We start from the raw sequence: 17,085 nt of genomic DNA, 5'->3' as shown, positions 1-17,085 counted from the left end.
CCACAGCTGGAAAGGATCTCCCCCTTTTTGCCAGCTTCAGAAATTCTCTTAGAGAGGGAGGACCTGGAGAAGGACCTCAAATAATGAACACAAGATGTGAGTATGTTCAAATCTGGAACACTAATATAGGGTTAAGGAAGGATAAAAACTAGCAGGATTGATATTAGAAAAGTAGCAGTATGCATTATATTCTGGAATACAACCAACATTATAGAGAATATAGGAAAATTCATAGATTTGAGAAAAAAAGGTTTCCTTTTGCCCGGACAGATTATACTTTTAAAATCTATTATTATAAGAAACAAATAGCATTACAACACATATTCATCATAAACACATCTAAACAACATAGCCATATATAACAATGCATTATAGCATCAAATCCCATGTGCAGGTAAGAAGGAGGATGTCTATATTGTATTGTTGTGCTTCTCTAACACATCATTGTGGGGACTGTCCATAAAAGTAGTGTCTCCAAACTCTGGAGTGCACTGAAGTAGGTACTGTATTAAAAGTAACTCTAGTTTTTTGTCATTCAGAAGGCACCCTGCCAAATTGAAGTTTTCAAAATTAATACCTTGGGGCCAGGGTGGTAAAGCAAAGAAAGAGCAAAATAGGAATTTATGGGAAAGGTGTAGTCTATACATATATGCTCTTAGAAAAATAAAAATAATATTGTAACAAGGGGACTTTCAAGGTGTAGTGTCCCACTTCATATTAGCACTGCCTATAGTTGCTGAAGAATTATGTTTTTTAATATGCTTTTTTATTTTTTAGAACTCGGCACAACTTAACAAAAACATCACACCCATTTTACAAAAATAAGAGATCAGTTATAGTTGGCTCCAGTTTCAGGACTCAGTGGGAGAGCATCTGTCTTGCATACAGAAGGTCCTATGTTCAATCTTCATTTAGGGCTGGGAAAAACTCCATGTGTGAAATCTTGGAGAGCTGTTGCCAGTCTGTGTAGACAATACTGAGCTACATGGACCAATTGTCTGACTCAATATAAGGCAGCTTGCTATGTTCTTATGTAAGGCAGCAGTGGAGACTAACTATTGCATGTTGCATTAGTGGCCTATTCAGGATTCTGTTTTTGAAACACATTGTTCCTAAAGTTTCCATGTGGAGTGCAAGACTACCCTGGTTAGTTACATGTTTAATAAAGTTATCTTACATCAGTTATAAGGTGTCCTCATTTTCAGTTTATTTTCAACTCCCCTTATGGCCCGCATTGCACATGTTTTTTTTATATACCAGAGTTATACCCAGCACCCTTTGATACAAAACCTCAAAGATAGGTCTCTCTATAAATGTAAGATTTCTGACTACTCTCCTCGTACCTATGGGACCACCTCTCCTGGTATGTCCCACAGAGAAATTTACGGTCTGCAAATAAAAACATCCTGAAGATCCCAGGCCACAGAGAGGTTAGGCTGGCCTCAACTAGAGCCAGGGCTTTCTCGGCCGCGGCTCCAATCTGGTGGAATGCTCTGTCACAAGAGACTAGGGCCCTGCGGGACCTGACATCTTTCCGCAGGGCCTGCAAGACAGAGCTGTTCCACCAGGCCTTTGGTCAGGGCGCAGCCTGACCCCCTCCTCTGGCAATCTGCACAGAATTTTGCTTAATGGTTGCCATCAATTTGATTTTAATTAATTTTATAATGAATGTTTTTAGAATGTTGGATTATTTTGATTGTTGTTAGCCGCCCTGAGCCCAGCTTCGGCTGGGGAGGGCGGGATATAAATAAAAATTTATTATTTATTATTATTATTGTTACTCTGTCCAAACTAAAATAAAGCCAGTCCAGTCTTTACACTTAAAAGTTTTAAAAAGTTTATTGTATAAAATTTCATTTAATAAAAATTACACATTGCACAGTATTTCATAGTAACTGTGTTTTCTTTAAAAGTACAACTTTAAACAGTATGACACGAGAATAGAAAGCCTAAGGAATTACAAATTGAATTAAGTTCCCTAATTCAATATGTAAGGATTTGTGTTAAAGTAATCGAGAGCCAAAGCTTCATATTGCTATAAGGCGCAATTTTAAAGGCACTTCCCTGAGCAAGATGCTTCCAGAATTACAGCATTATAGAGCTTCTCAAACAGATATGTTTCAGCTCAAATCCAAGTCCCATTGGCTTTCAAGGAATGAACATGTGATTGCTGCTGAAGCTTAACTTGCAATTAAATTTAGAATTTGTCAGAAAAAGGGGGGGGAGAGGAAAAATATAGGTATTAGGTACATAATAGGAATTTTAACTTTGCATGATCTTTTCAGTCAAAAGTACGAATTGCAAAAACGACTTCAGGAGCAAGAGAGCATAACTGCAATCATTGACATCCACAAAGGATTTTGCTGAGGATAAAAACAGGATAGAAGTGCCCTTTAGCATGTTACATCTTTACATTCTCAGTGCTATGATTTAGTTCCAATACAAGTAACTTAACAATACATGTAAGATGTAACATTTGCAAGCAAGAACAAAAGAGAATCCAAATGTCAAGTTGATAAGTTACATATGAATATCAACATTAATTCAGCAGTTCTACCTAATCCATTATAATAAAAGGTGAAGGGACACAAGTCATTTGAACTTACATCTAAAAGACATCCTGAAGCCTTAACATTTTTTGGATCAGGATTTTTTAAAATTGTGCTTTATTTCTGTGTATTATTAGATACTTGATTGGAAAGAAGGCACAAGGGGTATGAAACAAAACAGTTTTTGTAGAATACATAATTGTCCAATGAAGCACAGCCTTTGTGCCTTTAGTGCTTATGCAGAAAAGTAAAAGTAAATTTCATCAAGAGCAGCTTTTCTAACACATGTGGCTCTGATGCAACAGGCTGAAACTGCTAACCGAAGCCCAGTGTTCTGCTGTGTCCGAGAATGATGTATATACACAGTTCTATGAACAGCTGGCCTCTTTAGGATGAGTGAATTAATAAAGGAACTACTGTATATAATCTTTGTAAATGCACACACTTTTTTGGATTGGTCAGAAACTGGGTTCTAACAGTATCATGAATTAAGAATCCAAGGAAAAAAATACCTATTCTTGTGAAGTTTATGTGTGGGTACATAGGCGCCGACTCCATGGGGCTTGAGGGGGCCCGAGCCCCCTCAAAAATTCGTTTGGGGGGGCTCCGCCCCCCCAATAATCTCCGGCGCCCCTCCAGCAGAGCGCCATCGCCGCCCCTCCCCCAGCCCAAAATGCACAGGGGGGGCGGGCTGCATGCCTCCTGCCCTCCCTCCCGAGCAAAAGCTCCACCCAATTTCCTTTGGAGCTGATTAATAGGCGCAGCACGCTCTCCCCTATTCGCTCACGAGGAGGCGGCGCCACTTTATTTGCATATTCATGAGCTTATTTATTATTCATGAGCTTTCCCGGGCCCCCCCAATATTTTTTATAAGTCCGCGTCGCTGTGTGGGTACATCTGACCCCAACTTATATGTAAAAAAGTTGAGTGAGGTAATACAAACATTGCCACCTTTGAGGGGTTTCATTCATAGTTTCAGTGAGGGCAACTATCCTAGTGGCTCGATGGAATGATAGAATCAAGAGTGTTTACAATATAGGTAAAGGCTTTAAAGTGCTTTTCAGAACTGAATTAAACTTCCCATCAGCTTTATGAGGTAGACAGTTAACTGGGTCCCTTTTTATAAACCAGCACAAAAGAAACTTTTATCAAATGGTGTACCATTAAAAAGCTAAAGGGGGTAATCTCTAAAAGGATGTCAGCAGATAGAGAAATTATGGAATCTTCAAAATATCAGTTATCTTGAACTTTAAACAGCAGTTTGGAGGCTTTGATGCAAACAAACAAACAAAAAAGCCCCTATAAAAATAACTTTGCACATGTGCTGTTCAATTATACAAAGGAAATATATGTTATACAAACAATATATTTCTTTCCACTCAAAGAGCACCATCAAGGTAATGAAGGAAATGAAAAGATATTAATATATATTCCTATGAGCCATGAGAGTTAAGAGATTTCATGTTGGTTTATACTGTGAGTCTGAGACAGCTGTGAGAGTTTCATGGGCGTTAAGTGTCAAATCTGTTATGAGTGGTGGCAGCAGAGCATGGAAGTTTTGGTGTAACCAAGATTATTTTAACTTTATAGCAATAGAGTTATTTTATTGACAGTGCAAACGCTCCTGCTTACTTCTGCCTCATGCTCTGACATGCGACATTGTTCCTACCCTGTAGTCTCCTAGGAACACTTGAATATTCAAAACAATCTTACCATGCAAAGCAATGGCACTGTTTCCTTTCAGTGAAGAGGTAAAATCCAAGAGCAGTAAGGAAAAGATCAAGCGACGCCTGCAGAGTTCAGCTGACATCTTCAAAGCCTACAGCACCATTCTTCTAGATGCTTGGCTTGAGGATTTCTTCTCTTGATCCCAGCACTCTCATATGATGTTTCACTATACTTCTGTGGAGTCATCCATTCTTCTAAAATATATAGAAACAACTATTCTCAATTTCAGTTGGAAGATGCAGCATTTTAATTGCAAGGGGAAAAATGGCAAAGCTAAAGAGGTGTGGGCTTAACTAATACCTGGAAGGGAAGCCAATGAGGGTCCTTCCTATGCCATTTAAGCATTTAAAATAGAAAGGAGAATACAAGAATATTTAATTTCATGTAAGAGAGCATGAAACCATCTCAGCTGTGGGGATAAAACAGAATTCACTGCCACCTGCTGTATGGAACCACCTTACAGAATGATACATCAAGGATTTATTTGCACATTGAACAAAAATATTCCCACAGGTCACTTCCAGGAGACAAACTGATGTAGGCATGATATACAGCAGGGTATATTTGCGTCTTAAGCAAAGGAATCGCATCAGCTGAAGCCCTGGGAGTGATGGGGCTTGATAACATTCCCTTGCTCTCAGCTATGTGATTTTTAAAAGACATCTGAAGGCAGCCCTGTTAAGGGAAGTTTTTAGTATTTGAGGTTGTATTGTGTTTTTACTATTTTTTGCAGGGGCAACCCAATCAGATGGGTGGCATATATGATGATGATGATGATGATGATGATGATGCAAAAAACACAGCAGTCACATCCCCTCTCTGAGTGATGGAACATCAAAAAGCTCCATTGTTCTCAGGGAGACTTGCCCTATTCTGTTGAAGAAGACCCACGGTACTGGCCATTCCAGACTCTGAATGGCTGAAAGACTACTTCTGAAACTTTTACAAAGGGATGGAGGGAACCATATGAAATGAACAGAGGAAGCCAGCCTTGGAGCCCTTGGCTCAGTACTGGGTTCTGCAGGACTGTGGGTTCTAAAGTAACCTATTGATCTAATACAGGTCATGATCTGCTCTGATCAGATTAGTCCATTGTGGAATCAGAGTTCTGTGGCTTTTTTTCTCCATCCCCATTGTAAATCAATGCCCCAATAGGGCTCAACTTGGAAGTGCATACAGGCTTAAACTAAATTTAAAAGATGACGGTACAACAACAAAAAAGCAAGTAAAATTAATCTCTGCTGCCGTAACATCTGCTGTAGTGCTATCCACTTGGGACTATTCCAGGCATCATCATTTTATTTGTATGCTGCCTTTCCATAGTTAAAATCATGCTAAAGGTGGCTTTCAGCATGAAATTATTTACATTACAAACATAAAAAGTAGTTATAAACAATAAATAAAATGCATCAAAAAGTACACAACCAAACTGAACAATTTCCATATAAATCACAATAAGATCTGAAAATAAATATACCAAAAATATATAAATAACAACAATCCCCCTCCCCAAACAACACCACAGTTCAAGAGCCTGCTCCCTGTAGCTTTATTGTCCATTGTTTGCCTCTCAAGAGAATCGTACTCGGATAAAACACACACCTGAGTCTTTTCAACAGCCTTTCACGTTTTTGTTGTAGATGCAGGTTCTTAATGCCCCTGGGGACATCAGGCACAAACCAGGCTGCAATCAGTTTGATGCAAAGGGCCACATGCTGCAAAGAGCCAACAGAATCAGATTTTATTCCTTACAGGAGACATACTGCAATCACCATCTAATTTGTTCATTTAAGCAATTTATATACTGCTTGATTACAATAGTCCCTATGCCATGTAAAAGTAACTCAACAATACAATTGTTGGTCTAGATAATGACCAACAGTAAGCGAAGCAACCTGCTGTTCTTAACTGCTTTACATTGGTTCTTTTGGACACTTGTGTGTTTTACTACATCATGGCAACTAAGCATCATGGATCGACATTAATCTAAGTCCCTCCACTGACTGTGAAAGGACTGAACAGTCAATTATAAACCCACTATTAGGCCTTGTCCAGAGGTAATATAAAGCGATGCCCCAATTATCATTCAACACAGACTTTCTGTTTAGTCCTGGGAAAGCTAGTCAAGTCCATGTATAGTTGCCCCTCGCTAACTGGCAGAGTTTCTGTTCCTGGACTCAGAACACACTGAAAGAGATATTTCATCTCCAAAGCTAAGAGGGCTTGTAATGTCCAGTACCTGGATGGCAAACAACATAGAAACCTTATTTGCATGGACATACAGAGCTCTGTGGACAAAGAGTGAAACACAAAACCTACAATAATTAAACAGTTCTACAAAATAAAAAGTTTCTCCATTCCCTACTGCCTGCTGCTTTGCCAAGTCCAATATCCTACAGAATGTGATCTGGTTGTTAGCAAGGGAATCATCTCTAAAAGGAACAGAGTATATTTATTTCTTCTCATTTATGAAAGCTTTTTCAGAGTGCATTACTTTGAGAATGAGAAGCGTGGTTGGGAATACCCTAGTCATACTTGGCTGAAGATGACCCAAGATTATTCCATAAATGTTGCCCTAAGCTATGATCAATGAAGTTACACTCTTAAGGAGCCTAAATGCAAATGTTCCTTCACACTCACATTTGTGTTCAGCTGAAAACTAACCTACTAGAGCTTTTACAACAAAAATACTTACTTCAAACAAGATAAGGAAGGAAAGGCGTGCTGCAAGAATATGCCAAAACTCAACAGTATGACTGTAGTCCTCACTGTTCCTGTAATCTCGGTACCTACAGGAAGGGCAAAAGCAACACATAAATGCTGCAGTATGTATTGCCTATTACAAAAACCCAGTTATTTGTTTGAAACGTGTTGTTTTTAGTGTCTTATTTTGACAAAGAAGGATTGTGGTTGTCTTTGCTGCAACAGACTAACAGCCAGTGCTTTTTTTCTGGGGATATGCAGGGTTATGCATACCTCTAAACATTTTGTGAATCTTTGTACTTTTGTCCATTTACTGTATTTATTTTTCCTGATTTGAACTATAAAATGGTGATTTTCTTGAGTCAAAATGAGAGTACCCCCAAACATTTTTTTTTTAGAAAAAAAGCACTGCTGACAGCTATTTCTTTGGATGTTTGTCCAATGTTTGCTCTTACGGGGAATTTACTGATATTTGTTGTTTTTAACTTTTGTAAACTGCTTTGGGGGTGTTATGAAGCAGAAAAGTAAGGTTTAAAAAAAGTACTGTACAGTTTTCAGAAGCTAAATCAGATGGGAGAACAATAATCAGTACAGTTCAGTCATAAACTAGTACTAAGAGAGCACTGTCCTCTCTATCAGATAGTAGGGCATCTAATACTGGGCAATACATGCAAGACTTTGAGATGTTAAAAGCAATCAAATGCTTCTTTTCCTGCTTGCCACTCCTTCTTTCTGTCCCTCCTTCAAGAAAGTCTTGCTGCTACTTATATGAATGATGATGAGGTCTGTCAGCAAGCAGGGCTCCAACATGTCACTTGAAGTGGAGCCCCTCCCAGTCAATGTAATGATAAAGGACAGGATCAGAAGTAGAGCACTGGCAGGTTGCTTTTCCCAGCTAGCAGGTTCTGTGTTTCTGCTGTGTCTACTCTGACACCGCAGTGAATATTGCAGGCAAGCCATGTTCTTCTCTTAAAGTGGAATTCATTTTCCTGCAACCACATCTGGAATTGGATCAGTAAACTGTGACTTCACACAGCATTTGGTTCAAACAGCACTCACTTTTGAGAATTATGTATCTTGGGAAAATATTTGTTGCAAACACACCTCAGGTGATCCATGGCTAATACTGTCTTCCGCAGATATAAGTCAATATAAAGTGTTGACGCTCAGCATTCAAAAATAAGGCTTTAGTTACTTCTACAAGAATAACAGATTTTCCATCCCCCATCTCCCCTGGTCTTCATACATACACATTTGTGTGATTGCAAATGGAAAAGAACATAATCTCCAGAGTAGCCCAATGCTAGGTTGAATTTCTCCTCGTACACACACACAAAAGCTCCAACAGATAATACAAGCTCTGTTGAAGGGATGGAGGACTGCACCAATAACAATTGGGCTGTGGAAGTTTCATTGCTTAAGCTGAGGGCATGGAAACATCACCATACATTTGCCAGTACCTGCAGTGCGTTATCACATTCCCCATGGGATCTTTACGTTCTGGCAGATTCTCATGGTTCGCAAAGTCCTGGACGTTGAACACCGAAAGACTGTAGTTGACGTAACCTGCCAAACAACTATGGGCAACAACAAAAAAAGTGACAATCAGATGGGGTGCAGTAGGGTCCCAGTTAAATTGTGCAGCTTAAAAGACTTTGGCAGGAAAATAATATAACAAAATGTCAGCAATTGCTTGAAATCTTTGGTTGCTGGGCCTTTTGCTATTCAACTTGTTAGAATTTATTTATTTGTATATATTTTAGCAAATTTTGTTTGACTAGTAAATGTAAATATGGAGAATATTTGTATTCTTAGTGCTAAATTTTACATATTAAGTAATAAATTGAGAAGTTGGTGCTTTGTTTATGTACCTTAACTATTTTGTTAACATTTCCATTTACTTGTGAAAATGTCTAATTTTGATTTGGTGCCTATTGGAAGAGCTTCATTTTATAAAAATAAAATATTTATTCAGTACCTATCCCTACAAAAAAAGCTACAAAGCTCTTTTAAGACATTGGATTCTTAGATGTTCTAATGGAGGAGGGTACTCTTCTTCAGTGCAATACTTTCTGCCCACAATGCATTCAATTATGATCCAATAAAAGGAGTCTAAACATTTATGCAGCCTGTAAAGAAAGAAGGGGGGATAAGGCAGGGAAGATGGATACTTACCGTATTTTTCGCTCTATAACACGCACCTGACCATAACACGCACATAGTTTTTAGAGGAGGAAAATCCGTAGGCATGCCACCCGTAGGCATTCCCTCCATAACATGCACAGACATTTCCCCTTACTTTTTAGGAGGAAAAAAGTGAGTGTTATGGTGCAAAAAATACGGTAATCCCCCAACAACGCCTGTGTACAAACATCCTGAGTTGCAACAGGATGTTGAATCACCAGGGTAAAAAACTGTCCTGCCACGTAGTATTGCCAGAGCCCCTGTTAATACCCCAACCCAAGCCAGGAAAAACTCAGGGGGTTTCTGGACGGACATCCTTGGGATTCACAAAAACAAGAGGCAGAAAGTCCACTTTTCGACTTTTGAGCCCCAAGCCCACAAATTGCTCAGTAGTATAGTACCAAGCAGCCAAGTACCAGATTTAGAGCCAAGCTTACTCCAATAAGGTACACCAGGATAAACACAAAGCTTTATTAAGGAGGTTATAAGCACACACATAAGAATCCATTTCCAATAAAAAAGGACAATTAAGAAAAAGCCTAACAGTGTAAGTACACATTTGGGAATTCAAGCACAGAACAGAAAACAACAGAGCTAGCTTGCCTCACCCTAATACCAACCATTGGAGTCATGGACCCCATTGGACCAGCAAGCTGCATCCAGACACATGTGGATGTTGCAATCCATGAACTCCATCAAAATGGGGTGCCAAAATTAAAAAACAATTTTTATACAAAAAAACCCCTGTATACAGAGCAGCAGATACTGCTTAGCCAAGGAGCATACTTCTCAGCACTAGAGGGTGTACGTGCTGGTTGACCATGCAGCCATTCGGTTAATTTCTGAACAGTCACAGTGACCTTGATGCCATCTTACATTAGATACTCACAGGCAGCAAGATGAAACTAATTAATGAAACTTTCTTCCTCAATGGATACTGTATCCAGAATTCTGAGTAAAATCGCATTTTAAAATGAGCCAAAGAAAGGAGGATTAATTTACACAGCCTATAATTGAATAGTCTTCTATTTTTCTGTAGGGAGGATTCAAGAAACAGAATGAAATATATTGATTTTCTCTTTCTCACGCACAGTATTCATAATATATGTTACACTTTTAAAATTGCCTCCTCCCTGCTTATCACACTTTGCCTCTTTTTGTCCAAAACTAAATTCCTCCTCTGCCTTAACTTTCCCACCCTTTTCTCCCTCCACAACAATGCATCACATACTTTATGAATGGTCTTGTACACAAAGACCTTTAGCAACAGAATTTGCTTGTGTTCCATAACAATAAATTAATCTCTGAAGTAACCCCATAGTGAAAAAATTGTTCTCAAGACATGGTCATATTCAGTATCTCTTATCCTGCTAGCCTTAGCAAACTTTGCTGTTTAGCATCTGTCACGTATAACAAGTGTACATACAAGAAGAAACTGACTAACTGACTATATGCTATACTTGAAGAAACTGACTGACTATATGCTATACTTGAAAGCTACCAAAAGGACTCAAATGACACTCACTCTTTGCCTGTGTAATTCTTCTGTATGCAGGGGCTAGATGTGTATTTGTACACCTGCATTGGGATGAAGTCTGAGGTGATGGCAATTACCATACCATTGCCAATGACAGCTAAAATACCAATTGCCTCCAGAATCAGCAACCAGGTACCTGCAACAGGGGAGAAAATAAGAGAAACACATTCCCTCAAGCAGATGGCATTTTCCTCAACTTTAATTAACCCTCCCTCCTCTACACAATCTAACAATCTTATAACTTTGTCCAGAGGATTGGTCAACTTCTTGCTTTGGACAGGGCCGTTTCCCCCCTGAAGGAGCAGATTTGTAGTCTGGGGTTGTTCCTGAATTCTTCTCTGTCAGGAGAGGCCTAGGTAATGTCAGTGGCTAGGAGTGCTTTTCATCAGCTTTGGCTGGTAAGACAGTTAGGGCCATTTCTGGCCCAGGATAACCTGACCATTGCCATCCATTTGCTTGTAAGTTCCAGAGTGAATTTCTGCAATGCACTCTAAGTGGGGCTGCCCCTGAGGCAGGCCCAGAAGCTGCAGCTAGGAATACAAGAAGGCAACGGTTTCTGTTCCAACTTGTCTTCATCACAATGAGCACCATTTCCATTCCACTGCAGTTCAGTTTCTCCAAATACTATGTTATTCATCTTGCTGTCCGTAATTTAACGTAATTTATATAATTATTTACAAAAGTTACACAAGTTATAAATTTACCATAATCAGTGATGTAATTATTTCCATACCATTCATTTCAATGGAAAGGAAACAGAATTTAAATGGACAGGGGGAGAAGGGTAATCAATTACCGTATGTATCATTTCTGAACTGAAAACAAAAAGAGTGTGATTTGCTAGATTGATATATTTCCATTTCTGGTTTTTTGTTGGGATTTCCTGACATCCTTAGCTGGAACCACTGCAAAAATGCAGCAGCTCAATTGCTCATTGGAACAGAATACTACCACCATGTTAGTCCACTGCTGAAAAAACTGCATTGCTTTTCAATTTGCTACATTCAAGGTTCTGGTACAGGTATATAAAACCCTATATGGCATGGGAGCGGGATACCTAGAAGACTGTCACACCCATTTTATACTCAACTGATGGCTGCACTCTGTAGGAGAGGGCCTGCTGTAAGTATCATCTCATCAGGAGGTCTGTTCCATACAACATAGAAATTGGGCCTTTAGTGTGGAGGCACCTAACCTTTGGAACTCTTACCATTATGTATTAGACAAGTATAATCTCTCTTGCTTTTTGGCCCCTATTGAAGATGTCCTTTTTTCAACAAGTCTCTTAAGTGAAGATTTTTGTCCCAGTCTAGATCCAACATGTATTTTTTCTGTTCTTTTAATTATTAAATCACTTTGGACTAGATCATAGAAAGCGATTCATAAACAAAATGAATTAAATTAAATTAAATTAAATTAAAATGGTAGCTCAGTAGGTTAGGTTCCAGCCCCAGGCTCTAAAATTTCCAATTCAAGCCCCAGAGTCCCTTACACTGGGCTTCTCTCCTTGGCTCCTTTCCCCATTTTCATTGACTGTAGAATCCAGCAACTCACAGAACTCCTATAGAAACTGCCTCCTCTACATTTCTGTCACAGGTTTCTGTACAAGCTACACTGACCCACAGTGACGGTTTCTTAACATCTTCTTCCCCCTAGAGTTTTGTGGTCCAAGTATAGCTTGAGTGGCAGAATGCACTTCATCTATCCCAGTGCCCCGGAAACCTGTACATACTCTTTCCTCCTCCCCCCCCCCCCCCGGCCGAGTAAGCTCTTAATTCAGCTCCTTCCCTAAGTAATCTACCACTTTGAAAAGAGTTAAGTATGACCACTAATAATATTGGGGTAAAATGAAAGCCTCTCCTCAGAGGTCTGAAGTAGAAGCTCCTCTCCTTAATCCTCAGCTTACCAATATCATTTGCTGTCCTCGGAACCATACGCCTCTGCAGCCTCACCATCTTGATAGCATCTAGACGAATTTCGATGAGATTGTTGATAAAGGCCAGGAGTGGAGCAAGGGGAAAGGCAGCCACAAAAATAGTGGTGAAGCTGTACTGGATCACTGAGGATTTAAAAAGAGAACACTGAAAAGAGGCAGCAAACAAAAGGAGAATGTTTAAGTCATTATTACATTTGCTGGGCCAGAGTTTGCACATAGCTTCTAAAACAATATAAGCAGTTAAGAGAGATTTAAGGAAATGGAAATTTCAGAACAGCAAGAATTGGGTGTCCTAAGTATCTTAAAAAGCTAAGAAAAACTACTCAAATCAGCAAAAGTGAATAGAATATATGAAAGATGCTAATAGGCCAGTGTGAGGAATTTTTCAGTGTTTGTTTTTAATTGCATAGAGGAAACAGAGTCCTGTTGCAGACCCTAACATTCTCTTTCCAATCTAGATAGAACAAGCATATACATTTTTCAGTAAGGTGAAGTATTGATAGAAGCAGTGTTTATTTTTTGTGCACATACATCCAAGCTATCATATATTCAAAGATTTCAGAAACCTCTATTGACCCAAGGCAATAGAGGGAAAGGAAAAAAATGACTGTACAACCATTGTTATAACACTCCACTTCAGTCTCTTTGAAAACCATCAACCAATCTAGTTTGGTCAAATACCTAGTTAGCTGACTAATGTAATGGGAGTGCCAATGACAGAATGTTGAGTCCTGTCCCAATTTAGTCTAGCATTTCACCCTTACCCAAACCTTTCAGTTGAATTTCACTTACTCATCTCCAGAAATTCATCAAACAAACTGAAGACATTGACTTCATTAAGGTTATAGTTCCACAGCCATTCCTCCTTGCATGGGTCCCGAGCACTCTCCTCCATATGAACCCTGTTGTTGCTTTTGGGATTTCTGAACAGCAGTTTGTACTTGTAGCGTATCCAGCTGCAGGGGTAAACACAAGTGTAAGCGAGATAAAACAAGTTTCTAAGTACAAGACCTGCAAGCTGTCAAAGACCTATAAGAGGACAATAATGTAGTCCATGCTGGAGCTCCCTTTATAACAAGAGGCAAACTGCCCTGGGTCTTCAACTTATTGGTACATATTGCCCAAAGTCAGTGCAACAAACAATGTTGCATATGTAAATATTCCCCAAGTCTTCATAGGCGAGTCTTGGCCACACTCCACCCTGCCTTACTCTGGTCCTATATCCTGTTCCTACTTCTTAATTCCCCTAAGTACATGACTGAGTGAAAAATTCCAGTTTCCAGCATGGTAAGCATAGTTCCCTGGGAAGAGGGACTGATTGTTAAGCAGTTCTGGAAATTGTAGCTCTTTGAAGGGGATAAGAATCTCTTAACAACTCTTAGCATCCTTAAACTACACTTCCCAGGATTCTTTGGGGGAAGACATGACTGTTTAAAGTGGTATGAAACATGGTCTAAGAGAAAATTATATGAAAATGATATACCGATGGTATCTAACACCGATTAAATTGGCAAAAATGTATAAATCTAAATTAAATAAGTGTTGGAAATGTAAAAAGAAAGGTTCTTTTTATCGTATGATTGTATGTGGTGGTCTTGTAGTAAGGTTGAAGCTTACTGGGAAATGATATATAATGAAATGAAAAGGATGTTTAAAATAATGTTTGTAAAAAAAACAACAGAAGCCTTTCTTTTGGGAATTATAGGGACAGAACTACCTAAACTGTATAGAAACTTATTCATGTATGCCACTACAGCGGCAAGAATGTTACTTGCCCCAAAATGGAAATAAGCAGACGTTCCAGCAAAGGAAGAATGGATACAAAAACTTATGGAATATGCAGAAATGGCGAAACTTAACGGAAGAATAAGAAATCAAGATAACAAACTTTTAATAAAAGAATGGGAATGGTTTATTGAATATTTACAGATAAATTGTAAACAAATAAGAACATTAGCAGGATTATTATAATAACCTGCATTTTCATAAGAGTATATATTTAAAGAAGATGAATAAATGAGCAAATATGCAGAAGATATTAAAAATAAATTTAAGGAACTGCAGAAAGAGGGGGAAGGAAGTCAAGCTTTGAAATGTCAAAATGATTGTAAAATCAGTGAAATGTATAAACCTGAAAAGTATAAATAAAAAAATAAAGTGGTATGAAACAGTTTTAAATGTATTGTGCCGATATGGCCTCTTAGGCCTCTCCCCAAGCCACATACAGGTCACACCCTTCTCTAGTCCTGCTCCACACCCGCTTTAAGTGCTTATGTAGGTGGGTGTAGAAACCTGTGACTCTTAGCATCGCACAGCAGGTTATATTCCACTCAAGAGTCACATCCGCTGCTCTACCACTTTTGCTTCTATAGCCCCTTCACACTCCTTGCATGTGGCCCCCTAAAGATTGTCCGTAAGAGAATGTGATCTTTGGACTGAAAAGGATTCTTCACCATTTCCCTGTCCTAAATTAGATGATTCAGACAAAAGCCAGGCCACATCTTGCCAGAGAACAGAATTCCCAACACACCAAGCCATTAGCCAACCTGATCTGAAGAAACAGAACTGCTACCTTGTCCCAAGTGCAACAAGCTCTGCCTTTCCACAAGGGTGAAACACAATTCGCCAAATATTTCCCACAAAAGGAATTGTTATACTGGCACACAAGCCAACCCCATGCTATATTCTCACTCCGGCTGTGACAGTCTGCGATGCTCCAGGGGAAAAGAGGTCCTGGATCTAACCCCAAGGACCAGATCATGCTAACTATGCTGACTTACGGCAACATGAACTCCACAAAGTTACTCAGTGTTTGCTTTAATGTCATGATTACGGCCATCTGGATGAAGAGATCTACAAGGCAGCCGCTGGGGTGGCACTGGAAGGAACAAGAGAAAGATGGTTTGCATTTGAAGGTCACTGATTCCAAAGTCATTTTTAGGTACTTGCATTTTAAAAATTCTCACAGAGGAACTGCCAGGAAAGGCTGCATGCCTGCATCATTGTAATGTGATGCAATGCATCAACAGTAATGCAAAGCTCTAGGGAATTTCCACTATTCATTTCATGTATCTCAGATTCATACCTCTCTATATGTATATTGAGCTCACACATGCTTGCTACCATTTTTTTGGATGTATTTTTTTGTAATGATAAGACTTTTAAAAACTGTTTTTGAGGTTGTATTTTAAATGATTGTAACTTGCCCTGGGACTTTGGGGCAAAGGACAGGCAATAAATAAAATAATAATAATAATAAATTTGTATAGTATAGGAATCTCTGGATGCAAACAGAATGAAGTAAGTGTGAGCTATGAGAACCAGAATGGTGGTCTGCTTGCACTGAATATATTAATGCCCCACAAACTTATTAGTCATTATATTTTTAAACTGTCTTCAACCTGGGGATTCCTAGGAAGATGGATTAGAAAATATTTGGGGAAGATGAAAGAGAAGACCTGGGCAATTATTTTAATGAACAGGACACCAGGTGGGGAGGTAGGGGAAGACATCATTGCAACAAAGGAACTTACTTCTTCCAGTCTCCACTTGCCGCCTACACGTACATAGTCCCCTGGACGACCATTAATCCTAACAAGAAAGTACAATTGAGATACAGTCAGTTGCTATTTATAGTTTTGATAACCACACAGTTTGGAAGATAATAGTCACAATGAGTAATGAAGATGCAGTAGAGCTAAAAAGCAGCATCTCAACCAACAGAAACTAAAGTAGTAAGAATTACAGAGAGCAAGGGTGGCTGTTAGAGTTACGGATAACACTCTGTTTTTAGAACACAGAGTCGGCATCGTAAAGAAGCTAGTTAAATCTACAGAGAGGTGGGAGAACCACTCCAATATCCTATTTGGTTCAGACAACTCTGCCACTGAAACAATAGGGGGTTCGGAGATATTCCTCTGGAAGAATTCTGCGTATTTTTGGGCCTGTTTCATAGACCATTTAATGCTTCTTACTTGAGCTGCGGCATTTAAACCTACATGAATTGGGTGTGAACCGCTAACCGGGAGGCCTTCTGTTTTGTCAGAGATGCACTACAGCAAGCAAAAAATGCAGGACTAACGCATTGCCTCTGTATCCCCCTTCTTGCAGCATAATTCATATAGGAATTTTAAAATAAATAAAATGCCCTATTAGCCCTCACACAAACTATGGGAAGAAAGCCACCATTGTTCCAATGTTATAGCTGCACATCTGAAGCAGGAAGAAAGTGGTAAAGATTTAATTCAAATCCAAGTCACCTGATCCAAAATTAACACCCTCACCAGTGGGATACACTGAACTCTCCATTCTTTGCTATTTGCGTTTACCTCCCAAGGAAGAAAGCAACGTAGATCACAGAAGAGAAGTGGGTGAAGAACTGGAAGGTAAAGAGTTTGATGGTGAAGTTTTTCTCACGCTCAGTGAATGTTCTTGGCTTCTCTGGAAAT

General features: G+C 39.2%; 1 protein-coding gene across 2 annotated transcripts in view; it reads right to left on the bottom strand.

Moving 5' to 3' along the window:
• Positions 1 to 3,434: 3,434 nt before the first annotated feature.
• The window catches only part of ANO9 (anoctamin 9), a 37,937-nt gene continuing 24,286 nt past the window's right edge, over positions 3,435 to 17,085 (bottom strand). For both annotated transcript variants that reach the window (XM_053395916.1, XM_053395928.1), the window contains 10 exons: positions 16,966 to 17,077; positions 16,171 to 16,228; positions 15,418 to 15,515; positions 13,430 to 13,593; positions 12,608 to 12,760; positions 10,690 to 10,837; positions 8,441 to 8,557; positions 6,973 to 7,066; positions 5,880 to 5,992; positions 3,435 to 4,471 (listed from right to left, as the gene is read on the bottom strand). In XM_053395916.1, coding sequence (XP_053251891.1) covers positions 4,444 to 4,471; positions 5,880 to 5,992; positions 6,973 to 7,066; positions 8,441 to 8,557; positions 10,690 to 10,837; positions 12,608 to 12,760; positions 13,430 to 13,593; positions 15,418 to 15,515; positions 16,171 to 16,228; positions 16,966 to 17,077 — 1,085 coding nt within the window. In that variant the 3' untranslated portion in view covers positions 3,435 to 4,443. The remainder of the gene's footprint in view (positions 4,472 to 5,879; positions 5,993 to 6,972; positions 7,067 to 8,440; positions 8,558 to 10,689; positions 10,838 to 12,607; positions 12,761 to 13,429; positions 13,594 to 15,417; positions 15,516 to 16,170; positions 16,229 to 16,965; positions 17,078 to 17,085) is intronic.

Source organism: Podarcis raffonei, chromosome 1 (assembly GCF_027172205.1).
Source record: "Podarcis raffonei isolate rPodRaf1 chromosome 1, rPodRaf1.pri, whole genome shotgun sequence".
NCBI classification, from domain to species: domain Eukaryota; kingdom Metazoa; phylum Chordata; class Lepidosauria; order Squamata; family Lacertidae; genus Podarcis; species Podarcis raffonei.
This window is presented reverse-complemented; position numbering and strand designations above follow the sequence as displayed.